This window comes from Merops nubicus, unplaced genomic scaffold (assembly GCF_000691845.1).
Source record: "Merops nubicus isolate BGI_N331 unplaced genomic scaffold, ASM69184v1 scaffold16701, whole genome shotgun sequence".
In the NCBI taxonomy this organism is placed as follows: Eukaryota; Metazoa; Chordata; class Aves; order Coraciiformes; family Meropidae; genus Merops; species Merops nubicus.
Genome location: NW_008589166.1, coordinates 66,934 through 94,149, shown reverse-complemented (window position 1 = coordinate 94,149; position 27,216 = coordinate 66,934). Strand labels below are relative to the sequence as shown.

At 42.9% G+C, this 27,216-nt stretch overlaps 1 protein-coding gene across 1 annotated transcript; it reads left to right on the top strand.

Moving 5' to 3' along the window:
• Positions 1-398: 398 nt before the first annotated feature.
• Positions 399-25,531, top strand: LLGL1 (lethal giant larvae homolog 1 (Drosophila)). Its single transcript, XM_008949503.1, has 25 exons — positions 399-500; positions 6,490-6,587; positions 7,566-7,647; positions 8,818-8,933; positions 9,544-9,702; positions 10,238-10,400; positions 10,581-10,713; positions 11,515-11,569; positions 11,760-11,914; positions 15,267-15,484; positions 15,986-16,053; positions 16,765-16,918; positions 17,026-17,130; positions 17,390-17,682; positions 17,927-18,080; positions 18,402-18,552; positions 19,225-19,341; positions 19,870-20,036; positions 20,768-21,032; positions 21,734-21,887; positions 22,566-22,603; positions 23,077-23,124; positions 23,649-23,691; positions 24,416-24,477; positions 24,873-25,531. Exons 1-25 carry the CDS (start codon positions 426-428, stop codon positions 24,878-24,880), a joined length of 3,081 nt encoding a protein of 1,026 aa, XP_008947751.1. The 5' UTR covers positions 399-425; the 3' UTR covers positions 24,881-25,531.
• Positions 25,532-27,216: the final 1,685 nt, after the last annotated feature.

Here is a 27,216-nt window from a genome sequence, read left to right as displayed (position 1 = left end):
AACTGATGCTAGTCAATAATTCCTGTGAGCCTAGGAGTTAGCCTTTAGATTAGGTTTGTCCAGACGTTTATGCAAATGCTGCAGTTTTGCTTGCCTCTGCTTTGGATAAAGTCAACTGAAGCAATCGCAAAATGGCCAAGTGTAAAAACTTCTAAAATCCTCTTGGCTTATCCATACTGGTTTGCTTTAGTAATAGGAAAATGTATTGTGTAAGAACTGCACCAGAGATGCTGCTTTGTGATGGTGTCAGGTTTTAGTTACTCGATAGCGATGTTGTCTCCTTCTGCTCTGGCTGATTTGTTACCTGCTAAACCAAAATAAGTAACCTACTTCTGCTTGCTTCTCTTCTCAGGCTGCTTTTGTTTATATGGCTTTGCTTTTTTCTCTGTTAGGATTTTTGGTGCCAAGATCCTGCAGCAAGGAAGATGAGAAGGTTCTTAAGACCCGGACATGATCCAGTGAGAGAGAGGCTTAAACGCGACCTCTTCCAGTTTAACAAGGTACGGTGCTTTCCTCCAACTTGAAGGCATCTCTGTGCAGGGCAATTCTATCCTGAGCCACTGCGCAGAGCACAGGGAAGGAAAAACTACTCGAGTGTGGGTGGAAAAGTTAAATTTAGGAGAGGTGGTTTGTGCTTTTTTTTTTTTTTTTCAGTTCTCTCCTTTCTTCCCCAATGTGCCTGACTAGTTTTCTTCAAGCTCAGGAGCATGTTCTCAATTCTAGCTTTGTTTTTAAGAAAAAAGGATGTTATCACACTGTTGAGTGGCACTTGCTGAAAGCTGAGATCTCTGCAGCCGGTTTTGTATACTCTGAGGGTTCTGTAGTTTGTCCTGCTGTGTGCTGTGACTACTTATGTTATAGGTAGTCTTTCATAGTGGTACTGCAAAGTAAACATTTTTCTGAAGGTGTGCATAGGCCACAGCTTCTGATGCAGCTGAAGCCAGAGTTCTTTGTCTGTGATGACACTTTGGGTTTATAAGTATACCTTTGTTTCTAAATGTGAATTTAACTCTGTGGTAGAAATGTGGTAGCACCATGGCCATTAATAATGAACTTGCTATTATCTTAGTCTGAATCTGTATCTAGGTTGTTGTTGTTTTTTTTTTTTTTTCTCTCTGTGCAGAGGAAATGGCAATGGCTGTGTTATCTATCCAACACTCTGGGCATTTTTCTTTTGAGCTGTGGCCAAGAACATAGTGCTTTCATCTTTGTAAATGCCTAGTATTAAATCATTGCTAGGCTAATGGCTACTTACACCTCCATTTGGTATCAGAAATATATTTGTAGGTTTTGTATTTCCAAGGTTTAAATGGAATTTTGCTGAAAAGTGTAATGCATAAATGGAGTCAGCCTAGGTAATAACCTTCTGGCTTCATTAAAATTCTAGTGTAGATACATACTTGAAGTGAAACTCTAGATATTTGAGATGAATTATTTGATGTAGTGTGGTACTAAAACACACCATTTCCATGCATATCTCCCTGTCACTGGGGAGACAGAAGGAACTGAAGAGTGCTTCAGGCCTTCTTTATTTTTTCCTTGCTGTTATGAAGAAATATTAGTGTAGATGCAGTAAAAATTTCCATAAATGAAGACCAGGATGGAGTTGCTTACATTTAGCTGAATTTGATGTCAGCTTCAGAAAAGGTGTCCCAGGGATGGGTCAGAATTGCTTAGAAGTGTATAAAATTGTATATACCTTGGGAAAACCTTTGCTGTTTCAGGGGTGTCTCTTCCTTGAACATACCTTTCTCTTATGAGAACATTTGGCTAAACTTTACCTGCTAGAGACAGACTAATTTGGATGATGCAAAACAGGGCTGAAAGAACTAGCTTTTGCAGCAGAGGGAAACTTCCAAATGTTAGAAGCTCACATCAGGATTTGTGACTCCATTTGATTCAGTCCTGACAGTAAATATTGCATCTTGTTTCTTGGGAGGCAACTACTTTGGACACTTCCTAATGGTTTACTCTCATTAACAACTTGGTAATTAAAGGCCTTGCAATATGCATTTGCACTTTTAAGCCACAGTAACTTGTTCTTTTCTATCAAGAATGGGAAAGAGAATGGACATTATACCATTACATTATGCTAGAACTTTTTACATTACACTTTTTTCAAGCAGAAAGTTTTCTTGGTGCTTTTTTTTTTTTTTTCCCAAGTCTTGTGTGTCCCATTCCAGTATTTCCAGAGATAATGGATCGTTTGAAAGTGTCTGCTCTTTGATATATTTAACATCTACTCACAGCTAGGTAGACTGAGAAGATGTGGGAAAGTCAGACCTTAATTCCGGCCTGTTGAAGGCTGTAGCTTCAAGGAGCCAAGACACATAGTACTTTCTGTGCCAAGACTGTCTTGTCTAATGTACTAGTAAAGCAAGCACATTAGTGCTGGTAAGCAAGTTTTTAAACGCTTGTTATTTGAGGTCTTTGAAACACTTCTGGTTAAGAACCTGCTTGGGAAATATTTTTTGGGAGTGCAAAGCTGCTGATGAGAGAAATTACACGGTGTGTTTGCACCTCTTCGGCCTGTGCTGCTGGTAGTGACTACACTGAAGGTACCTTGGAAGTGCTGGGGATTCCTGCCCTCATTTTATTGTTTACACTGAAGTTGACTATGAGTACATGATGCCATGCAAGTTTAGTGTTACTATAGTGCAGTGTTTGGCCATGCTGACCTAGTAATAGACTTTTTATTTAAAAAGTCTTTTTAATTAACAGTAGTAGATTTATTTTTTTTTGTTTACTCTCTCAAGTATAAATAGTTGTGAACTTTCTACTGTTTCCCTTTACTGTTTACCTGTTCCAGGTAAGAGATGGTCTAGATGGTTTTACAGGACTGACTGGCTACTGGAGTAGTTCTTCAAACTGTCCCCAAACTTGTGTTTGTTTCAAAAAAACACCTTCCTGATTTCTGCTAGTCACTCAGCTTTGTGTATCTGTTTCTCTGGATGAGTAAGAACTTCCCATACTTGTGTGTACCTGTTGCAAGAATCTGTTTTTAGCTCAGTGGATAGAATGAAGGATAAGGTATGTGGACTTGGCAGTCTGCTTCTTTAAGTTTATCCTGCTTTTGGAAGTAGTATTTGGATGCCTTTGGCTCAGTCCGAGCCCTGCAGAGCAAACATGTTCAGGCTGGCATTGTCAGACTAGATGATGGGTAACACACAGGTGAACCAGCCTGTCTTACAGCTGAATGTTACCAAACTGGGAACAGTGCATTTAATTTATGGCTTTGTGTTCTCCCCCACCCCCCCTTTTCAGTCTTTCTAACCCTTTGCTAATGGGTGTGATGGATAGCTTACCTTAAATCTGAATTGGTGTCTATGCAAAGCAGATTTAACACATGCAGGCTTCATTGTTTCTTCAAAGGACACATTAACAAAGGTACAGGGTTTGTATTGCCTGTGGTTGGGTTGGTCTGGGCTTTGTCGTAAAGCAATCTGAGGGGAGAAGCAGAGAGAAATTAAAGAAGGAAGACAGCACTGAATTTCATCTGCACAGCTTTAGTGTGGGCTGGGAACAACTGTTCAGTTTGGCAACTTTTTTCCTGCAGTAAATATGACTGACATGAAGCATTTCTGGTAGATAATGCTGCTGACATCAGGTTTACCTTTGCTGAGTCTGAGAAATATGTGGTCTAAGGAAAATGAAAATGAAAGATCCTACCTTTCCTCAAAGAAACAAAGGCCCTTTTGAGAAGGAGGGCACATTGTGGGCACTCCAGTTTCTTATTTCAGCTCTGCTGAAAGGCTCCATTGTAACCTGTCCCGATTTCTGCCCCCCTCTCTCCCCCTTACTGGGTTTACCTGCTGAGCAGGTGAAAGGATTGGCTGCTAAAAGCTGTCTGAGAGAGGGGAGTGGGAGAAAGGAGGCCAGCCGAAAAGCTGACTTGGTGTGATTTAACTACTAGGTGTAAAGAAGTGCAAGAAAAAGATCTGGGTAATCAGTAGTACAGAGAAGGTGAATGCCTGGCCCTGGTGGTGTTAAATACAGCCCAAAAACCGATGCCTTTCTTGCCTAGCTGTGGAGAGACTTATCTTCCTGAAGTCTTATGGGCATCTTGCTTGGAGATGCAAAGCTATGAGAAACCATTGGTACCTCTGCATTACTATGTAACAGCTGTGTAGCACGCTGTGGTTGTTACTGATGCTCTCTTCTTGGGCTTCTGCAGGTGCTACTGTGTTCTGCAGTGGCCTTCTATTGCTAACAGTTTACTCCTGGATGCAATAGTTACTGTAGCTTTTGCAAATTTGTCTATGGGTTGAGGGGATGCTTCAGATTTTTTTATTGAAGGAAAACCTGGAGAAAAAAATTGCCCTCTTGTTGTTATTGCTTAATGGTACACACTTGGTTATGTAATCATAGGTTTCATGGCTGAAAATGAAAACTTTTATTGGCTTGTCTAATGTGTTTACCAATTAACAAATGTCTGATATGTTGTTGTATTAAACAAGTTACCTTGAATCTTATTCCCAGAATTGTATACCGTAGCTTCATGCTCCTACAACTTTGACAGCTAGGAAGCTTTCCTGTATTGTCTCAGTAGCTATTATGGTACAGAGAGATTTTATTTTGCCTGTGCTGGGTCTGAAAGCTGCTCTGATTCAGTTCTGAGCCCATAGATAAGTTCCTAATTTCATACAGTCTCCTCTAGGAAGTTTTATATGTGTAGCTAAGCAAAGGTTGGTTAGCAACAGCTTCAAGGGTGACATTAAAAATTGGCTTCTCAAAATTTGTTTTTAATGATACAAACCTAACACTTAAATTACCTTGTTAGACTATAAATAAGGCTGGAGTTTTATCGTGAAGGGAAATACACTCTGTTGTCTTGGAACCAGTAGTACTAATCTGTTTACTACGTGCAAAAGGTTAAAAATTAGTAACTTCTCCTTTGCCCAGTCTTATGAATTGGCAAGCAGAAAATTTCCAGTTTTATATCTTCTAAAATGTCTCATTTTCCCCTAATAGGACCTCAGGCTGGGGTAACTGATGGTTTAGAGGAAGGAAGTCTATTTTTACAGTTTATGAATTGTGATTAAGTGACTAAAAGTGAAGCAGGCTGGCAGACTGTGGAGCCAGCCCTGTCCCCTATGCCTGTGTCTTTGAGCAGGAACAGCAAACAGGCATTAAACTGCTTTGTAGCAGCTGGGAGCGCCTCGGGCTAGTGGCACAACCACAGAAATGAAACTGGCTTTATTTGATTCTTCTGCAAGGGATTAAGTTGGGAAATCACTATGCAGGAAATAAAATCCAGGTGTTACTTTTAGGTTGAATAAACCATAAAGCCAGGTAATGTGGTAGCTCTGTCTCAAACATGACAGAAATGAGGATGGGAGTGAGGTGTGAGTGCTTATGTCTGTAGATGGAGGAGGGTTCTTTTATTTTCTTCTGTGTGTGAGTGGTCCTCTGGCTGTTCTGTAACAAATTCCTATTCTGTAGATGACCATCCCTATTATTAATATTTGGGCACACAAATTCTTTGTGGCTGGATGTTGTTGAAAACCTGTGCATCCTTGTTGTGCCTAAACCATGATAATGTCTGTGCATTAGCTCTTCTGAAAACTTGACTGAGCTATTTTACCAGCAGCTTGGTTACATCCTGTAAGTATGGCACAGTATTATTCTGTAGTGTATAAATGCATCGGCCGTGCTAAGTTTGGTGTATAGAATGTGCTCCAAATCTTTCTCTTGGTGCAGTGTAAATTGTACTGTAGGAAAGCCACTAAAGCCAAGAAACATACTGCTCCCCATGATATGAAGAGACATCTTTTTATTACCAAGTAGCTTTGAATTAGTGTGAAGTGGCCTTGCAGGCTCCTGCTCTTGTTAAATTCCAGCATTCCTTGAGTACTAGATTCCAGATTACCTCTGGAAAATGGATCTGTTCCATTTGTTTTCCTGACTACCCCACAGGAAATCTGTTTAGTTTGAGTGAACATCAGTGGTCATCAAGAAATGTTTCTTCATAGTTTTGCACCATTTCTTGGTGTCAATCAACAAGAAGAGGTCATGAAGGCTGCCCTGTGTGGAATCTGGCAGATAAATCTGACCTTACAGTGCACAGTATTTGTGTCAGAGTTTGAAAAAAAACTGCTCAACTGTGCTGAGCAGTTGGGTTGCAGAAGTAAAATTGATGTGGAGCGATGGAGTGTCTCGTGGTGACTGAGTAAGCTGTGCTTGTGAAGAGTTATTTAAAATCTTAACATAAAGAGCTGCCTGGGTGGCTATTTGCAAAATATTCCTCTTTCATTTCTGTTACAATTCTGTATATCCTGGCTGTAGAGCTAGGGGTTGTTTGAACAGATTAATCCTTAGGCTATTGTTCAGCAAATCTAACCTGTGTATGAAACACTGTTTAACAGAAAAAGCTGCCATTAAGTGCTGCATTTCAGACTGCTATGCCATATTTAACTTCTGTTTTTTAATTGTGTGCAACAATGCCCATGAAACATGCTGTTGATGATGATTTTTCTTTCTCCCTGCTAGACTGTGGAACATGGATTTCCCCACCAACCCAGTGCGCTGGGGTACAGCCCGTTTCTCCGCCTTATGGCCATTGGGACGCGATCAGGAGCCATCAAACTGTATTCCTTTGAAAAACTTCGGCTAGGTTTCTCTGACCACATCAGAATGTGCAACTTTGAAATGCTGTAAAAAGTTAGACTGAGTATAAATTTGCACGCAAGGGTTACTGGAGCTTTGGAACAGTTTGTCTGGGTTTGAAGTCTGATCAGAACAGGATTGTCTTGCCAAGAGCTGAACTGTAGTTCAAACAGAAGCTGAGCCCATGCAGATATTTAGACAAGAGCCTTTGCTCTTGCTCTGCAGAAGGTCAGGCTGGATCTGGCCTAAGTTTACCAATCCTTCATGTTGTAAATTCCAGAGGTGTTTAAATATTTGGGGCAGGGTTCCTTTTTTTTTTTTTTTTTTTTTTTTTTTGTTAAAACTGAAGTTAGAAATGCTTTCAGCCTCCTGAGGCTTTTGACCATCCAGGCAATGAAGATGTGAATATTGAAGGTGGTGACGTGTTTGGCTGACGATGTCCAGCCTGATATCTGCGTGTGCGCGTGACACTGAGGTGATTCCCATGGCCCAGTACCAGCTAGGGAAGCTGTAAAAAAGGTGTATCAGTCAGCCCAGAAAGGAAAAGTTGGTGCTCTCTCTGCCTGCTTAATCATTCATTCCTGGTGGTGTTTGTTTTCAGAGGCTGGACTCCACAAGCAGGCGGCAGCCATCTGTCTCTTGGTTACAAATTAGTTAAGCAGGATTGTAGTGTCTGGGAGACCACTAAACATCCCTGCGAAAAAACAGGGTCCAGGCATCACTGCAGCTTGTGCTCAAAGAATGAAGGAAACTTCCACATTCTCCTGTAGTGTGTGTAACCTGCCACAAGCATATAAAGTCAAAGTAGATTTTCATTGGTTCTTTTCAGTCCAGCTCACTAACAGTAAAATGTGGTTTCAAACTAATCGCTTTTCATCTTGCTTGCTAGCAAGCTTCTTATCAATTGATTTTAGCTGTGGGTCATCTTAAATACTGGAGATCCTCAACGTACTCCTCAGATATGGTGCTCCTGGGGTGGAGTTCATGGGTTTACATGAAGAAAACAATACTGTAATGCAGATCCACTTTATACCTGATCAGGTAAGTGTGTTTTCAGTACCTCTGTGACTTAGGCAGATGTCTCTTAAAACAGGTGTTGAGTTTGTTCCTGGCAACTGGGCTCCTGTTACCAAGTAATAACTGTTAGTCACTTAGCTCAAGCAATATACTGGGAATGGTCATAAGGCCAGAACAGTTCAGGCAATCTGCCATAGAAGCAAGGACTTCCTTTTCCTTTTACAGACCCTATTCTTTCAGTAGGGCTGGGTGGTCTTTCTTCTGCAGAGCAGATAGAACAGTAGCTGCTGCTGAACTGATTTAATTGTTTTCAGGAGTTCAAAACCGTGCTGCCAGCCTCGCCTGCTGTTAAGCTTGTTGCCTTTGTGTTTTGGGGTATTGAATCTTGCTCCTGGGGACTGCTGAACAGTTATTGCCACGAACTAAAAATAGGAAGGCAGAATTTTCCAAATGTCTGGTGGCTATCTTATTGCTTTCTCTTCCCTTGACCGGCAGGCTGGTGTCTTGACCACATACTTTGCTGCCTGATGCCCCCAGTATAGCACAAGTGGCCTCTTTCTGAGAGAGATTTAATTCTTGAGGCGGTTTTGGGTGTCTGTTTGCTTAACTAATGGTATAAAATGAAACTCCCATGGGGAGTGTTGCACCAGGTGTGGCTCCAACAGGTAAAATGCTTCAATTTGAACATACAGCCAGCAGGGCTGGGCTCATGAAAGGACTCTGACACAACCCTCCAGAATGAGGTTGGATGCAAAGAATGCAAGGAGTGTGGTGTAGTAGACTGTCTCAGCCCCACCCAAAGCTGGGGTGTGTTGCAGCAAACCGTGCTGAGCGAGACGGTGGTGGTGGTGAGCTAACAGCCTGCAGCTGCCTGGCTGAGCTTTGCAGCATAGGCTGATCTTTTTCAAGACCCTAAATCTTTGTGATCTCCCTCACTGATAACCTGTGCCTTTGCCCTATATAAGAGGGGTTTTAGCCTTCAGGCTACTTCTTGTCTCCCTCCAACCCCCAAATCCCTCTCTGTCAGCTAACAGCGTTGCTGCAGTGTTATGGCCACCACCGTGAAGAATTGCGGCTGGGTCCCCAGTCTTGTTTTTGCAGAGAATTATGACTTGCAGCGACTTTATTGCTAGATTTACTGTGGTATATTTATTACTGTGACTCTGGAAAAAAGCATATTGTGTGGTTTTGTAGTGCCAGCTGGTAACATTACTGGATGATAACAGCTTGCATCTCTGGAGCCTGAAACAGCACGGTGGAGCATCTGAGCTGCGGGAGGAGCACCGCTTCACCTTGAAAGGGCCACCTGGGTAATCCACAAGAGTGTTTTTGAGCTAGTTTGGGGATAAGCAAGTAAGAAAATTCTGCTGTTGTTCTAGCTAGACCTTGTCCTGTTCTTACAGACCCTTGTGAGCCCATTAAAGGGGCATCCATGGAAACCAAACAGGAGTTGGCTAGGGCCCAAGAGACTGCCTTTGTAGAGTATTGTACTAATGTAAAGGCTGACATCCTTTTTAAATATTGTGCACCTACTTCTGTGTGAACAGGAGCTGTAAATCTTAAGATTAAGTAAATTTAAGCATCCCTTAAACCAGAGTTTAAAATACCACTATGGTTTTAGTTTCACTGATCTTGCCAGTTTTGGATGAGCTATTTCTAGCTCCTTTGGGGATACTTAATAAGAGAGGCTTCTGTAAAAAGGTGGCTGTATTCTTGTCCATGTGCTTGTCAAAAGTCTCTTGCCATAACTGATCTAAAAGCTAGTGTTTTCCTCCTCCAAAAAAATGATGCCTGGCTCAAAACTTCTGTGTAGGAAACAAATGACACTTTTATATATCCCTGTTCAGTTGTTAGTTCTCTCAAGTTCAGTAACAGAAGTCTTTTTGCATGCGGCTGATGAGAGTCTCTTTGTGTCCCCAGGTCTCCACCAAGTGCCACGCAGATAACAGCTGTCCTTCCCCATTCCTCACGGGAAGTCCTGTATCTTGGCACAGAGAGTGGCAACATCTTTGTAGTGGAGCTTCCGTCATTCAGAGTGCTAGAGGACAGGACCATAACCTCTGAGGCTGTGCTGCAGCGGTGAGTGAGCAAACAGGCACTGCTCTGTGGAGGTGGAATCCCATTAGCAGACACATCCTTTGTTAAAATGTCACCCTGGATTATGTATTGGGGCCTCACTGTTGTGTTAAGCATTGTCCAAATCTGCATGAGTCCTGTGAAAGTAACTTTGGGTCCTGGTATGTGTTAAGTAACAGTTTCTGTCCTGTCAGCTGAGTACTGTCACTGTGGAGGTACAGCATATAGGCAGAACTACACAGGAGACACTTGAAGTAAATCTGCAAACCTTGTGCCCTGTCACTTTTGGGGGAAAAAAAAAAATAAATGTTATGCTTAGCTGTAATTACCTTTTTTTTTTTACCATTGACAGGGCTGTTGTGATATCTTACGTAAGACCTTTCTGCTGCTTGAAGGAGTTGTGAAAAGATCATATTTATTCTCATCTGTTTGAACTTTTTGTTGCTTAATTTTTCATTCTTATACCTTAACTGTTATTACAGTCTGTTAGGTTGTACCTGGAATAAACTTTTCTTGGTTTTCTCTTCTGTTTCTGTAGGGTACCAGAAGATTATTGTAGCAGGCGATCATGTGAATTGGTGGAAGCCCTTCAGGAACATCCTAAGAACCCTGACCAAATCCTGATTGGATACAGCAGGGGCTTGATTGTCCTTTGGGACCTGCAGAATACCAAAGTGACCCATCATTTCCTGGGCAGCCAGGTATTAATTCAATCCAAAGTCAGTTCAGCAGGGGAGGAAGGACTCTCTCCTCTTGGAGCACTCTGAAGACGAGTGGGTGCAGGAAGAGCCTAGCAAAGTTTCTTTTTCAGTAAGAATGCATTGGTTTTGGAGGGGTTAACAGCTCTCTGGAGAGCAGTCATTGTGTGTCTTCCTTTTCAGCAGCTGGAGAACCTCTACTGGCAGAGGGATGGCAGTAAATTCATTAGTTGTCACTATGATGGAAGTTACACCCAGTGGCCGGTATCCAGTGACAACAGGCAGCCTGAGCCTCTGGAAAACCTTGTGCCTTATGGTCAGTAAGTGAGGTTTAATTGTTACAAACTCATCTAAATGCAAACTCATTCTGAACTTCTGTGGGATATTTAAGTCACATTCTTGCCAGGGTTTAATCCTAATGGCAAAATGCAGAGCTGCCTTTTGAATGGGTCATGAGCCTAGACTAAGGGATTTCAGTCAGTTTTCTTCCTTGGACTTTAAACTCCTTTACAATGCTGAAATCTGTCCTGAACATGGAGAGCAGGTGTGCTGAAGAAATTAATGCCCCTTATAAAGAAGAGTGTTGGTGATTCATCTCTTAGTTTTAGTTCCAGTGTCCTGTTGAGCAGGAGTTGCTTGGATCTTCTGTAATTAATAGTGAGCTATGTGTAGTTTTTGTTGACCTGAGAAGTGATGAAATGAAGCCTCTGATTTGCTGAAACCCAGCAAATAGGGTTGACCTCATCTTTCAAGCATATAGAAGCTTCTAAAGCTCTGTCACCTTTACATTAGTTTCGGGAATGCCTTTTTTTTTAAACTATCCTGTCTGGTTAATCAGCTTCTGCAACAGCAGTTGCACTCCCTGTTAGGCATTAGCAGCATGGTTCAAAACTTCCCCCGAGTCTAAGCCTTGTTTTGCTGAGGACTACTGTGGTCAATGTGTCCCAGAAGACTTCATGTCTGATGTGGCTTGGCAGGGGAAGGTGATGGTGGTGCCTACTAATTCGGGTGGTTCCCCATCACTTGGAGGCTGAGGTGACCTGGGTGAAGCAGAATAAGGAACTTCTTACATAAAGATGCACTTCTTGAATTACAACAAATAACTCTTTTCTCTTAGGTCCTTTTCCTTGCAAAGCCATCTCCAAGATCTACTGGCAGACAACAAAAAATGGGTATGTTTGTGGTGGATCCCTTCACTCTCACCTGTTTAAGGGCATTTAAAGTGTGCAGTGCAAAATATCATAAGACCCCTTAAAAGTAACATAGGAATTTTTTGTCAAAGTTTGATTTGTCTCCTGTCTGTGAAATTTTGCTTACTTCTCACTTCAGCATATACCACTCTAACTCTGTCTTTCTCTTAAGGCTTCCTTACATTATATTCCAAGGAGGGATGCCCCGGGCGAGCTATGGTGACCGGCACAGTATCTCTGTTACCCATGGCAGTCAGCAAACAGCCTTTGACTTCACCTCACGGGTGATAGACTTCTTTATAATCTTCAGTTCAGAGCCTACTGCAGGTTTGTGATGAAAGGAATTAGAATGATGCTGTACACATGTGCAGATCTGCTTGGTATAAATAGTGAATGAAATGTGGTAAGGAGATCAGTTGTTTGAGGGTTTTCTGAGACTTTAACAGAGAATCATTTGGGTTGGAAAAGACCCTTAAGATTGAGTCCGACCATAAAAAGAGATTTGCCGTTTTGAAGTGAAGTGAAAAATACAAATATAAAGCACAGGCTGGTGACAATGCCATACATGCCTCAAAAAATGAAGCTACTCCATTAATGAGAAAAGAGCTCTTAAGTTTATGCCTGGTTAAGCTGGACACTGGACATACCCAGGTCATGAAATGAGGACCTGAATATTGCTGTTGGGAAACAGCACTTCAAAGGATGCAATAATTAAAACCAGAATTTACTCCCACTGAGACACTGTTTCTTTTAATTACTGCCTGGGTTTATGACTAGGGCTCTGGGTAATAAATCAGCAAAGAGTGACAGAGAGCCAAGGGTCACTATGTAAAGAACTTAATTTACTTCTGGCGAACATGAATGTAAACTGCTCTAAACCTGAATAGCACTCATTCCATGGCTTCCTCAGAGCTGGTCAGATTCTTGCTTCTGTTCAAGAGCTTTGTTGCCCTTACATCCACAGTAGCTCTAATAGTCTTTCTTTTTCATCCACTTGTAAAGGATTTTTTCCTAAGAACAGTTTGTCTAATGCTTGTGTAGTTCTTGCTTCTGGATAACTTGAAGTAACTGAATATAACATGCTATTTCAAGCTCCACAAATGTGCAGTATGGGAAGCTGGGTCAAACAAAATTGCAGAAGTCTGGATGCTTTTTAGGAGCTTGTAGGCAAGTCTTCTTTTCATGAATCTTCTCAAGCTTTCTAGTTTCTGGTTTGCCTAGTAGACATCTATTTGTCTTGTGTACTGCCAGTGATGGTGGTGACAGCTCCCAGCTACACATTTTGTGGACGTGAGCATTCAAATATGGAGACACAGATTGGCTCCCTCTGGCCTGTTGTACAAAGCAGACCACAAGTCCAGGGCAGGACCATCTTGGGACAATAGGCATAAAGAAACAGCTTTTGGATTCTGTCCTCTTTCTCTCTCCCCAAACCTTAACAGAACTTCTCAAGTTGCTGAAAATTCAGTAGAAAAATCAGCAGAATGTAACTGAGATGAAGTGCCTGTCTATGTTTGCTATTATAGATTTTCTCTACACAACACTGCCTTCTATAAACATCTTATACATAACCTATAGGCCTAAACCTTCTTACTTAACAATGCCATTAAATTTGAGGTGCTGTTTAGCTTTTGGCACTAAAGAAACAAGACCCTTTTACTTTCTGTGAAGTTGTCAGAGCCAAGATTCTAGGTGATGGAACTAAAGTCTTAAAGATAAAAGAAATCTCGATTTTATTTTTTTTTAATTTTTTTTTTTTTTAAGGAAGAGATTGACTACTTAAAGTTCAGTTCCTGGATGTGATTAGAAACCCTTTAGAATGAAGTAATTGAACTTAACAGGCTTTATATTTATACTTTCGAAGGACTGAGTTATCTAGTTAACATGACTTCTGGTAGGCACAGACAGGAGCTGCTGCAGGAAGCTGAAGCTGTCGCGCTTAGATGAGGAAGTTTTTTTAAAATAAAATGAGGTTTCTGTGGCTGACAAGCTTCCTTGTGGCTGATTGCCTAAGCCTAGTGGATCTACGTAGCTTGCCTTGTTTGCCCTTAAGCAGTCTTCCCTGCAGTGGCAATACGAAGGTATTAATTGTATTCCAAAGCCACTTAATTTAATAAGCACAAAGCTTATGCATTGCAGCGCAGTGGTAGCTGGTGACTTTCCACTACCCTGAATATGCTGTGGAAACAATTTTCAGAAGGCTAACCCTTCCTGTTTTCTGGTTTTTAAATTAGCAGGTGGATGAGTGTATAGCAATCATGACAAATTCTAGTATGCTTGCTGCTTCAGCAACTTAAAATAGATTCTTGCCATAAGCAATGAGCTCAGATGTGTGTCTTTGCAGGGAAAACATTGTTGAAAGAGTATATTTGGTTAATGTTGGTAGCAGCAGTCAGAGTGCAGGGCTGATCATGTGTAATGCAATACAGGTATGTTCTTATTTGTTTAATTCAGAAGTCCTATAGGCAACTGCAACTGATGACATGTACAAAAGCAAAGTAAAACTGAACATAAAACACTTTTTCATGAAGAAACTGAGCTGGTTAGTGGTGTGTTATGGCTGTGGCTAGTCAGAGGTGAAACTTGGGGTGTCTAACTAGAGTGGTGCCAAGTACTAATTACTTGAAGTTAATTTTGCTGAGTGAACAGTGTTGGTATGTGCTTCCGTACAGACGTGCCTTCTTGCAAGTGTATTCCAGGTAACCAAACCAAAGAAGGGCAGTAAAAGTACAGGCCACCAGGGAAGGCCTGTGAAAAGGTGCTAGTTTGCTCATGGCTTACTGTTTGTCGCCCGACACGCAGTGTGCCACGTTACAGCTCTGCATTCAGTAAGGTTTTTGTAGTTGTGTTAATGGTTATTGGTGTGAGCTGATTCCTGGGCTGGGTTTTCCCCAGCAGTTGCTGTCGTGGCCATCCTGTGAACGTTCCTGCAGTCATGTCCTTGTAGACTAAATTTTTTTTATGTTTTAATTCTAGCTGCTGTGAAAAATCTTAACTTCCTGATTGTGTCAGTGTCATCTGTGAAACTACATTAACAGATTTCTTTTGTAATGTTGTCTAATATACATATATTAGATGATGTGTACACACTTTAAAAAAGAAATTCTGGAGGATGTGTTGCAACATATGGGAAGCAGAGAAAATGAAAAGAGAGCTGAACTGTAACTACTTGTCTGTTCTGGCAGAGAAGCACTCTGCAGAACCCAAGGCATTACTGTGTTTAAGCAGCTTAGCCTCAATGGACTGTGGGCCTAAAACAGTGCTAAATGGGTCACTGCTGGGGTGTATGTGTGTCTGTCCACCCCATGCTCTTAATGAGCTGTAGGTAAAGTCCTTTGAGTTCTGGTGGTTACAACGGTAACTACAAACTTGTGTTATTTAGCCATGTATGTTAATAAATCTTCTGTTCTGTAGTGGAACCCAAAAAAAGTCACTCTGGCAGTCCCAGGAGTGGTGTATAGAACGATGAATTTGTAGTAAATCTGTTAGTATCTTGACATCTATTAATATTAGTGCCTCAATAGGCCCGGTTAACACAGAAGCATTTGGAGGTTTTGCCAACAAAAATGTTTGTGTAGAGCTCTGTGATAACAGCTTTCAACTAAGCCTTACAGGAAGCTTGTTTCTGTTAACTTTGGATGGTCATTTTTGTCAGCCTTAATCAGTCTTGTTTCTGCAGAGTTTGATGACCCTTCTGCTATGGTGGTGCTGGCAGAAGAAGAGCTGGTAGTTATAGACTTGAAAACTGCAGGCTGGCCAGCAGTGCATCCTCCATACCTGGCTTCTCTCCATTGCTCAGCCATCACCTGCTCACACCATGTCTCCAACATCCCGCTGAAACTGTGGGAGAGGATTATCAGTGCTGGGAGCAAGCAGAACATTCACTACTCAAATATGGTATGGCAGCTCTAAATGTACATGTGTTCCCATGCGTTTAAGAGCAGCATGACTGCTGAGAGTGTGGGTGGTCTGTGCTGCTGACTGCCTGGGGAAGGATGAGTCCCAACAGACGTCGTCCTGCCTCTTAACAGGGTCAAGAAAGGCTTTTTCCCAGAGCACCACCAGTACAGTTACTCACAGTGGGGGATTAAAATGTGATATTTTTTTCAGGCTTTGACAAGCTAGAAGGGAAGTCTGAGTGTTCCCAGCTGTCAGTGGTAACAAACTTCTTGTTTAGAAGCATGAAGCTCTCGGCACAGCTTCTTGAGGAAATGTGTAGAATGTCTTCTAAAAAGCACAGCTGGTGTCAGAACAGGAACATCTAAGCCAAACAAAAGCTAACAGCATGGACTGTTTCACTGCCACTTGCACTGAAGTTCATGCTCTCCTGCTGGCTGCATATTCTCTTCACACTGTCACTGCCTAGGAAATCACAGTATTCCCTTAATGTGTTTGTAGCCATGGCCGATTGATGGTGGCACCAACATAGCTCCAGATCCTCCACAGAGGGACTTGCTTCTAACAGGGTATGTACTTAACTGATAACCATCAAGGGGCCTTTTCCAGTTTCTGCTCTTCCTTTTGAACTAACTGAGGTTTTCCCATGGGATTAGAATCTGCTTATCTTGTAGGGAGAAGGCTGCAGCCTCACAATAAAACTTGTCAAAGATGGGCCACTAGCTTTGTAAAGCTCACTGATTCTACTGCTTCTGAGCAAACAGATCATGACGTCCACAGATGAATTATAAAGTTGGCTTGTCTGTAGTTCTGTCCATTCCTCCCACAAACATAAGACTTAATTCTTGATGCAGTAGATTAAGTTATAACCCATATATTGGAGGAATGTTGTCAGTTTTCACCTGGAGAACTAAGACTGATTTTTTAGCCTCTCTCCCAGTAATAGTATTTTTGTGAGTTGTTCCTTCTATATCCTAAGCTTTTTTTTTTTTTACTGCTTTTTGGATTAATTAAATTGTACACGGATGTCAGATCATTGAGAACAAATGGTGTTTAAAAAACCCCAACAACCTAAAACAAAACCAAAACTCACACAAAAAAGAAACAACCAAAAAAACTTTATCTTGAAGAAGTTGCCACAGTTCGGGGCTTTTCAGGGCTTTGTAGACAGCATGGTTTAATCTTTGGTTGTGTTCCCCCCCCTCCATTTTATCATCTTCCTCTGGGTGATTTGATGTCCTCCTGTGTGACACGTGTTTCTGTAACCCTCCTTGGTACAGGCACGAAGATGGCACTGTGCGGTTTTGGGATGCATCTGGCGTCTGCTTGCACCTCCTCTATAAGCTAAGCACAGTGAGAGTATTTCTCACAGATGCTGATCCCAATGACAACATGAACACGCTGGGTGAGGACGAGTGGCCTCCTCTTCGCAAGGTGAGAAAGCTATTGCGTGTGGAAGCTTCCTGAAAACCTGAGGGTGTTTGATTCTTGTCCTGGTTGATGCATCTGCAAAGACTGGCCACTGTGTATTCTCTCCCTAGGTTGGTACCTTCGACCCTTACAGTGATGATCCTAGACTTGGGATCCAGAAGATCTACCTGTGTAAATACAGCGGATACTTGGCTGTAGCTGGTACAGCAGGACAGGTATTAAAACCTAAACAGCCACCTTGTTTTTAGTGCATGTTGTCACAGTGCAACTTGAAGATAAGTTAAAATTTGAAATACCCATTTCTCTAGTGGCAAATATATCCATTTGCTGGAAATATTGTTTCACAGTTCTCTGCTCACTCTAATCTGCGTCTTAGAGATTATCTAATGCTATTTATCTGCCCTGTGAGATGTATTAGTTTTCTAGCTGCTTGAATTGTAAAAGCTGTGGCAAAGTTTGTCCTCTTCCTTTCAGGTACTGGTGATGGAACTGAATGATGAAGATGCAGAACATGTTGTGGACCATGCTGAAGCAGATCTCCTGCAGGACCAAGAGGGCTATCGATGGAAAGGTCACGAGAAACTAAAAACTCGAGATGGACCTGTTCGATTTGAGGCTGGTTTTCAGCCATTTGTCCTTGTCCAGTGTCAGCCACCAGCTGTGGTCACCTCATTGGCCCTTCACTCTGAATGGAAGCTAGTGGCCTTTGGTACCAGTCATGGTTTTGGGCTTTTTGACCACCAGCAGAAACGACTGGTCTTTGTCAAGTAAGTATCCTTCCAGGAGGTCTGTGGTAATCGTCTGTTAAGGATGGCCTGGAACTTCTAGCAGAGCAGGTCATGATAAGCAATTTCTCAAGAGCAGTCAGTGTAGTAGGAAGCCCTACCTCATTGGACTCTGTCCTTGAAGGTCTTCAAGAATATTTAAGCGTGTTCCGATGTTTGTGTGACTCTTGGGAGTGATTGCCACCCAGCAGAAAGTGACCACATGCCTACTGTCTCCCTCTTCCAGGTGTACACTGCATCCCAGTGACCAGCTGGCCTTAGAAGGCCCACTGTCTCGGGTGAAGTCCCTGAAGAAGTCCCTCCGACAGTCATTCAGGCGGATCAGAAGAAGCCGGGTGTCGAGCAGGAAGCGACGAGGAGTGAGTGGAAATGCCTCAGAGGTGAGGGGTCCACCTTTGTGAGGTCCTGTCTGTTCACAGCTTGGAGCATGCCTAGAGCAGGAGGAGGTGGTCTGCTGTCCTGCTATGGTATCAGTTGCTATTGGCATAAGGGTACAGATGTCAATTTCTGATGCTGCTATCTGTTAGATAAAAATAGTCACATTTTTAGAGAAGATGTACTGTCTGTAGTTGAAAGAATGATGCAGAACATACCTGTTCACTGGTATGACAGTCCTTTCCATTTCTATTGCTGCCACTCTCACGATCTCTCTTACCCCTTTGTCTTTGCCTGACTGACAAAATGTCTCCTCATCTTCAAAGGTGCAAGAAGCAAACGCCAAATTTGACCAAGAGGCATTGCAGGAAATGGAACTGGCTCCAGTCCAGCGGAAGATTGAAGCCCGATCTGCAGAGGACTCCTTCACTGGCTTTGTGCGAACCTTGTACTTTGCTGATACCTTCTTGAGAGACAGTGAGTAGAAAAAGCATCTCTCCTTTCTTCCGAATGGGTTTTTCCTCCTGCCAAGGAACGTATTAGGATTGACTGCCAGGAAAATCTGGCACCTCCTGTGTCCTACTTTGTGCTTCGCTGAAAAACTAATATAGAACAAGAGCATATGTTGTCATACAGAATTGTTATTTGGCCATTCTAGCTGCTGACTGATCTGAGGCAAGGAGTAGGTCCTCTTTGGCTGCAGCCCTTATGTATGGTTTTCAAATGTGCTGGAATATCATCTGACTTTTTAGTGTAAGCTTTTCCTTATTAGTCTGAAGTTCACCCTTTCACCCCAGCAGAGCTCTTTGATTTTGGTGAGGGTGGTGGCTGGCTGTGTGTCAGAGCCCAAACTGATATTATGCACAAGTTTACTCTGCTCGTATGTGATACAAATGTGGGAAGAGTGGATGCAGCAGTTGTGGTGCCTTATGGAAACGGGGTTCTGCTCCCTTTGCTTGCGTGTCTTGTCCTTTATCAGGGCTGTTGGTGGACACATTGAGAAAAGAGGTGCTAAGAGTCTGTAGTTTGCCTGGCAAGTCTGCCCTAATATAAAGGTATTTAGGATGTAAGCAGAGGGAGGACATATATAGCAGTTCTCCAAGGATCTCACAGACAGTGCCTTGCTCATGAGCTTTCCTGTTGCTCCAGGCTCCCGCCACTGCCCGTCCTTGTGGGCAGGCACCAATGGAGGCACAGTCTACGCCTTCTGTTTACGTGTGCCTCCAGCAGAGCGGAGGATGGACGAACCTGTGAGGGCAGAGCAGGGTAAGTATGCCTCCTGAAAGCCAGGTCCTCATGGGTCTGAGCTATCGCCCCTCTAACCAAGGGCTGCAAACAGAAAAGCAAAGTAGCTCAGTGACTGCTGTTTATCAGTGAGAGCAGAGCTGAAGTGGCTGAGCTACACGATGCTCACTGCAGCATCTGAGGAGAATTGACAGGGAGCTCCAGCACTGCTTGATGTGCCTTGGCCTCATTTTCTCCTCACTTCAGAAATGTAAATTTCAGCTGTCGTTGAAGTTTACCATCGAGCCTCAGTGCACACGTATCTTATTCTCACAGCTGGACCTGCTGCCTTTATGTGATAATAGTTATTGTTTAACATGAACCAGTTCAGTCCAAATACCCTTTACCTACTGAGTTTTTTTAGGCAGGGTTTCTGTAACCACATTTTATAAGTCTCTGGCTCTACGAGGATATGAGTGAGGTTCTAACACAGTGTCTCTGACTAGATTACTGTTTTTGTGTTTGTTTTTTTTTTTTTTTTTAATTTTCCTCCTTATCTTGCTTGTCTAGCCAAAGAGATTCAGCTGATGCACAGGGCTCCTGTTGTGGGTATACTTGTCTTGGATGGACGCAGCACTCCCCTCCCAGAGCCTCTAGAAGTAGCACATGACCTCTCTAAGAGCCCTGATATGCAAGGCAGCCATCAGCTGTTGGTGGTGTCTGAAGAGCAATTTAAGGTAAGTATCACCCAGGAGGTGCATATGGACTGTACAGGAAATCTGCTAAAGCACTGAGCAGTGCTTGTTGGAAATATAACTCTTTAGAGTGCTTAGTCTTCTGTACCTGAATAACACCCAGGGAACAGCTTTTCTGTTTGGTGTAGTCCATAAATCATGTGCATGCTGACAAATTGGGTATTCAGCATAGTGAGGCACATGCTGAAGATGGAAACTTTATTCCTATATTACATTGTACTCTCTGGACAAGGCTACTTCTGCTTTTGGGGAATTGCTTGTGCTGTGGTTAGTACAGAAGCAGGAATTAGGTGTTTTTATGAAGCGACTCAAAAGCTTCTTGCTTTACACACTAGCTAGTCAGCATAAAAAAAAAAAAGACTTGAAGTAGCTTGCTGTAGGCTGGCCTTGGCTTTTTAATGCAGAACACAAGGTGAGCGTAACCCCTGTTCCTTCTGTAATAATTGGTAGCCAAATGTGGAGAGATTTTGAAAGAACTAGGGGAGGAATGCAGTTTGCAGCCCAAAGAGTAAGAGTGCTTGATGTCAGAACAGAAACAGATTCCAACACTGCCTGTGGCCAATTACTACTTGTCCCGGGAGCAAGGAGCTCATGGGGTGGCCCAGATGACACCTGTGAAAACATTGTTCAAGGCGGGGAGCAGCAGATGTCCTGGGGTGTGGCTGCTGCTGTTGTGCAGGAGAGAGGTGCCAGCAGCTTGTTTCTGTCGACAGGTGTTCACACTACCCAAGGTTAGCTCCAAACTGAAGCTGAAGCTGACGGCCCTGGAAGGCTGTAGGGTACGAAAGGTGACGGTTGCCAACTTCGGCAGCTGCAAGACTGACGATTACAGTGAAAATGACCTGGCTGTCCTGACTAACCTGGGAGACATTCAGATCATCTCCCTGCCCTTCCTCAAGTTACAGATCCGCTACCCTTGCATCCGCAAAGAGGATGTGAGCGGCATTGCGTCCTGCGTCTTCACCAAGTACGGCCAAGGTGAGGCCTGCTTCTCCCAGACCATCCACCTCTGTTGTGTGTTTGACACCATGGAAAAGGCCTACAGGGCTTAGGGTTTAGAGTTAGTATCTTAATATTCATATATATATATATATAAACATGTCCATTGTATATTTCTGGCCAGTTGCTAACAGGTACTGACATGTAAATTAGTGGAAGTGAGTTATTCCGTTACTGTTAATGAATACACTGGTTTTTGGGTAACAGGTTGGATGTGCCCTATAGGTAGCTTCCATCTGGCCACACTCCTGTGGTCTGGAGTCAAGAGAGTGGCCCTGAGCAGCAGGCACTGGGGAAATAGCTGCATTGTGCCTCCTTATACATCCTTGTGGCTCAGTACTCAAATTGCAAAACTGAGATCCAACATCCTGCGGCTGCCAAAGGTGGATCGCTGCTTTGTGGTTCAGTCTTTGTCTTTCCATGCTGCTCTTCAGAAGTGTCAGCACAGGGCAATACAATTATCTCACAGCATCATCTTAAAGTGCCCTGTCTCGAGGCTAACCAATCCTTGGGAAACTGGGGTCATATCTTCCTCGATGATTCTTCCTTGTTTAGGTAGGAGAAAATGCAAACCCTTTCTGCCAAACATAGAGGATGCTTAGATCTGTTCTTTTTTTGGGTTACCTCTAGTTCTGAAACTGTATCGAGAGAATCACTTATAAATTCCCAATCATCTGTAGGTTTCTATTTGATCTCACCATCGGAGTTTGAGAGATTTTCCCTTTCTACCAAGTGGTTAGTGGAGCCCCGGTGCATTGTGGACATACCAGAAGTTACAAGCAACAATCACGTGCACAACAAATCTGGCATGGAGAATGCTGCAAGAAAATCCAGGTAAAGTCTGTAAAACGCTTACGCATTGACTGTGTTTGAGTAGCAAGATCCACTCAACTGTTTCCAACACACTTCTGGATTTTATAAAGAATGTAATCTTAAAAACAAAACAGACACACACACACACACACACACACAAATGAACCAAAATCCAAACAAACCCAAAAACTTTGCAGTCTGCTAAGAATATTCCTAGATGAATTGTCATCAGGAAATGCAACCCTCTCCCTGATGGTTTTCCTACTTGCAGTACAGCTGGTGGGACAAAGCAGTGAAACACTGGAATTGATACTCCTAAGCTGGAGTCATACTGTGAGCTCCAGCTTGCTTTACTTGTTCCCTCATGATGTGTCTGACTGACACCTGACTCTTGCATACTTCAGACCAGGCCAAACTGTTGCTCTGTGGAGGGAAATCCCACGTTCCTCCTCTCCGCTTGGAAGGTCAGCAACTAACAGCAGAGCTGACATTCATGGAGATCCTCTAGGAATTTTATTCCAAAACTTTTCAGAAATGTTCTCTAGTGCCTGTGGATGAAGCCCTTCCTACATTCTTGCTCAACAAACCATTTTGTTAGCACGTGCTGGAGCTTCTTGTAGCTGCCAAGGGTATACATTAATTCTGTGCATCCTGTGCCTCAGAGTCAGGGATTATTTTCTCCCTCCTTTCCTTTTCTAGGGCATCAGGAAAGAGTTCAGGTGACTATGGAGAAGATGGTAAGCAAAAAATGACTGTACTAAATGTAGCATGATGATGTGTAAACCTGAAACATCTTTTCTATTGCTACAGTTGGTATTTTCTACCTAAGAAAGGGGAAGGTAGGGAGGGATATGAGGGAAACGTGTGACGTGCCTGGATGCAGAAGTTGCTAGCTCTAAACTAAGTTGCATGTGGCAAGATTGCCTTGAAAGGATAGAAGGCAGTTTCTGCTGGAAGGAAGGGGCTGTGGGGAGATAAGGTCTGAATATACAGATGAGATCTTATGTTCACCAAACAAGTATTTCTGGAAAAATACATTTCAGTGTGTGAGAGGCTTTAAGGATTAGTTGTGAAGCATTCAGTAAAGTTAAAAATTACTGAAAGGGCAGAAGGAGAAATCCAGTTCTACTGTGGGCTTCCAATACTGCATATATTTCATGAAAAGGGAAAATATTGTTAGGTAAAAGCTTTTTTCCTACTCTTTTTTTAGAAAGGAAGTCTGGGAGGCTGATGGAACATGCCTTACTCAATGACGAAAGTGAGTGAGATGAAGTCTTGCTACTGACAGGGCAGGTGCTCTCCTTGGGTGGGAAAAGAAGAAAGCTGCTGGGGATTTTGTGGATTCCAGTAGTCACTTCCAAGGGGTCTGCAATTATGCAAGACTGGTAGAAATACTGGGTTTTCATGAATAGGCAGAAGTGAGGGTTGAACAGATAGTCATGCCCTGAGGCAGGGGTTGATTCACATAGCTGCATTCACTGCTCTGATAAGAGAAGGATCTTTATTTTCCAGTAGGATTTGTGTAAAATGACAGCTGGAACAGACTGCTCCTTGGGGGCTCTGGTACACTGGGACTGGCAACAAATTCTCTGGCAAATGACTCTTTCAGTCTTTATGCCAGCCTGTTCAGTAAAAACCTGGAGGCAATGGTTTAAGATCTGACCTCTGGTGTGGGAGGCAGGTTTGAAAGGCTGTCCAGGGGGAGGTGGAATGTGGCTAGGCTGCTGCTTGAAAGCAGATCTTCACTGGTTTGACTCACTGCTTTAACCCTCTGCTTTCCAGAAGTCCTGAAGGAGATCCAGAGTACTCTGGAGGCAGGCAGAGGGTGAGTATCAACCAACTTCTGATCTTAATGGGTGGGGCTGGCAAGGGAGGGCATTCTAGTTGAAAGCAGGGGGATGCCCAACATGATGGCAGGAATCCTTGTGCTAGAACCTGGTCATTTATGTCCCACAAACTACCAAAGGGCAATAGTAAGAGAGAGGCAGGTTCTCTTTCACGTGCTGTCCCTGGACGTTTTTAATGAATAATGCTTTGTCTCTTTCTCTCGGAAAAGCAGGAGAGATCACATTCCCACATCCCCAAGGAACAGGACTCTGAGTATTCGCATACAGGTTTCTATTTGTGTCAACCCGTACTGATCTGAGGGCAAGCCACACGGGCTTAGCTGGTCGAGGATGGGACTCTGGAGTTTTAATCCTGGCTTGACACTGTCACTTGGACATGTTCAGTATCTCTGCTCCCATTCTGTCTATACAGTAGAGCTAAGCTACCACCATGGGTGCGGGGCTTTATCTTGTCTCCCTAGAATACTGATGTTCAGGTGACAGGGGCTACGGAAGTGTAAACAAAGGACTCCTGTCTGCAACGGATGCAGGAAGCTTGGTGGGATTGGTAACTGCTGGTGTGTAAGGATAAGTGACTGCCTGGTATGCTCTGCTCTGCACACTTCCTCTGGACACTACCTAATCCTGGTCTTCTATCAGCAGCTGGGAGTGGATGGCATGATACTGCATCGCAATAATGAATCTTTCCTTATGTCATTGCAGGAGCTATGCGGAAAGAAATTTGGCAAGAAGTCCATTAGGACATGGACTAAGTAATGGAGGAGGTAGGTGAAGCTAAAGATACTTCAAGCCCTGTAAGGTAGCTAAAGGAAGCGTAAACTATAATGAAGTTTCTTTACAAAATTCAGCTTATTTATATTATTCATGATCATGCGGAACTCTGATCTGAGTTTTCGGGATGGGAATCTGCTGGGTGAGTGATGTACTAGCACTGTTCAGCAGCTCTTGTGCTGCACAAGTAAATATGCTGCATCACTTTTAAAGGAAGAACTAACAATCCTTTGAAGGTTCCTGCCTAACTCTTAACCTTACCATAAAGCAAGCTGGAGAGGTAGCCAGAGCTCATAGCAATAATCTGTTGAGCATATCAACTCATTAGCTCTCATTAGCTTTCAACCTGCATTTTCTAAAACGGCTTTTGCATTCTTTTATCCCAAAGCAGACTGACCAGAACTCGCCCTGGACATTCTGGGATTGGATCGAGTGCCATAACACTACTGACTGACCGGGCAAACCGTCCCTAGGGGGAGGGCAGGGCTGCTCCCTGCGGCGGGCACAGCCTGTGCACTGCCTGCCTCCGCCTCCCCCTTAGTGCCTCGTTAGAGACATCTCCTCCTGGAGCCCGCCTTGCCTTAGGACACAAGTGGATCGCCGGGTCTGATGCACCACAAGCCTCTGAGTACATCTAACTTTTAAATGTTTGCACATTTCTCTTTTCTACTGGGCTGGGTTTTAAATTATAAATGTTAACTGCCTTGGTGCAGGATTTTAATAAACGCACACTGTTACCTCCAACTGGTTTAAAATATTTTTTGTACAATTTTTTAAGATCTTATGGGTATTTCAGTTTTAACAGAAACATTTTAGAAATTTACTTTAAAAAAAAAACACATTAAATAATATATGCTAGATTCCTGTGACTGCTGTATGTCGTATCTGAATGAGTAATTTTGGTTTTTGTTATGGTACTGTTAACTGGCTTTATGGATTTGGGTAGAATCTATTTTTGTAGCCATACAAATCAGAGGAAAACTAATTGAACTTGATTTTTGTTTCAACATTACATTGCTCTTTTTTGGAAATAAAACTCTGAATTCCCTTTTGTGATCCTTGTCTGCTCTCATGTCTATTCTTTCCATCATCAGTTTTTCACATTAGCAGCAGTCTCATGCCCACTTACTCCTTGAAGAAGGTGGAGCTATAGAGGCAAAGAGCACTCCTGGAGACGAAATGGCCTCATTAAGCAGGGTGGCGGTTTGGAGAGACCCATGTGGCAAGCAGATTGATTGTATCACTGTCGTGCAATCCATATATCCTGTTGCCAGGAAGGGGAACACTGGTTCAGATTATAGACCCTGGAAGGTCATCTGCTAGCTTGTCCTGAAATAATTTGGGTGATGACACACTGAAGGGAGAAACAGTTGCTCTGGCAATACTGCTGTACTAATCAGCCAACAGATTTTGAATTGAAACTAGTGAATCACTGTACAGAACAGTTCGTTACTCTTTAAACTTTTTTTGGTTCTGTTGTCCCAGACCCTAACAGCACTTTCTATTTTCCAGCTAAGGAAAAGAATGGAGTACTCTCTGATTATTTTTTTTTTTTTTTTTTTTTTTTTTTTTCCCTCCTGTATCTTGCTTGTTAGCACTATGAGAGTCAGTGAGAAAGAACTAAATCTTCCCAGGCTGGCTGCTGAGTTGTCATCCGTGGCATGCTTTGGAAACCTCTCCGTAAAAGCTCCCCTGCTTCAGGCTCTCTCTTTATCTTCCTCAGCAAGGCAGAGGGATCCTTTCTTTCCTTTTGTGCTAGGGTGGCACATTTTTTTTTTTTATTCTGCAGAATAGAAACTGAGAATATGTTTGCAGAGTTGCTGTTGCTCAGGTGGCATTTTGGGCACCCTTCCTTCTGGAAGTAAGAGTATCTCTTTTCAGACCTAATTTATTTCTAATGAGGTTGTGTGGAACATTCTCTCCTGCTCAGTGTGGTCTGACAAACTAGTTTCCATTTTCGTATTTCTACTAGGTTCATTATTTCCTTGTTTCTATTGCTGCAGGATTGAGGCTAATGGAAAGGCATCCTGCTCTTTTCCACCTCTTGTGCCAGGCACTGGTGCTGCAAATTTACAGGAAGCTATGATTTAATCAGCAGCTTCTGAGCTGCTCTGATCCTGTGCATTGTCCTGGTGCAGCCAGCTGCTTCTTTCTGCTCCTCGCAGGTGGACTGATCCTGGTGCCTTTTCTGAGTATTTAATTTGCTGGCAGTCCTGCTCAGAAAGGGCAGAAGCAATTTTTAACTTCTCCTTTTCACCCACAGAACTTGAAAAACCCAATAGATGTACTGAAAGAGAGGTCACAAAAATGCCCTTGCAATTTGTACACCCTAAAGTGAGTTTAGATTGAAAAACAAAACAAAAACTTTTTCCAGCCTTCTAGTTATTTTCCTGAAAGCACAACGCCAGACTAATGGGATGGAGTAGTTTAGGATGTGTGCTGGTATATGGCAGATTTTTTTCCTAGCAATGCTTTGAAACTTGCAGCTGGAGGATTCACTGGAGTAAGCTTCTCAACTTAATTGTGAGCAGAGGCATTAAGAATCCTTTTAGAGCTGCCATGCCTACAATACAGAAGAAATAGTAAATGGACAAAGAGACGGGAACTCGCGTGCTTTTGATTATGTTCTGAGCTGAGCAGGAAAGGATGGAAAGGCTCATGATGTTCAGGACTAGGGTGTATTTTTTTTGTGCTGTCAGAAAACCACTGGCAAGTAAAATTGGTGATGAAAT

Coding starts and splice junctions, on each gene's coding strand:
- LLGL1 (XM_008949503.1), top strand. CDS start 426: ATGAGAAGGTTCTTAAGACCCGGACATGATCCAGTGAGAGAGAGGCTT. Junction 501..6,489: donor ACCTCTTCCAGTTTAACAAG/GTACGGTGCTTT, acceptor TCTCCCTGCTAG/ACTGTGGAACATGGATTTCC. Junction 16,054..16,764: donor AGGGACTTGCTTCTAACAGG/GTATGTACTTAA, acceptor TCCTTGGTACAG/GCACGAAGATGGCACTGTGC.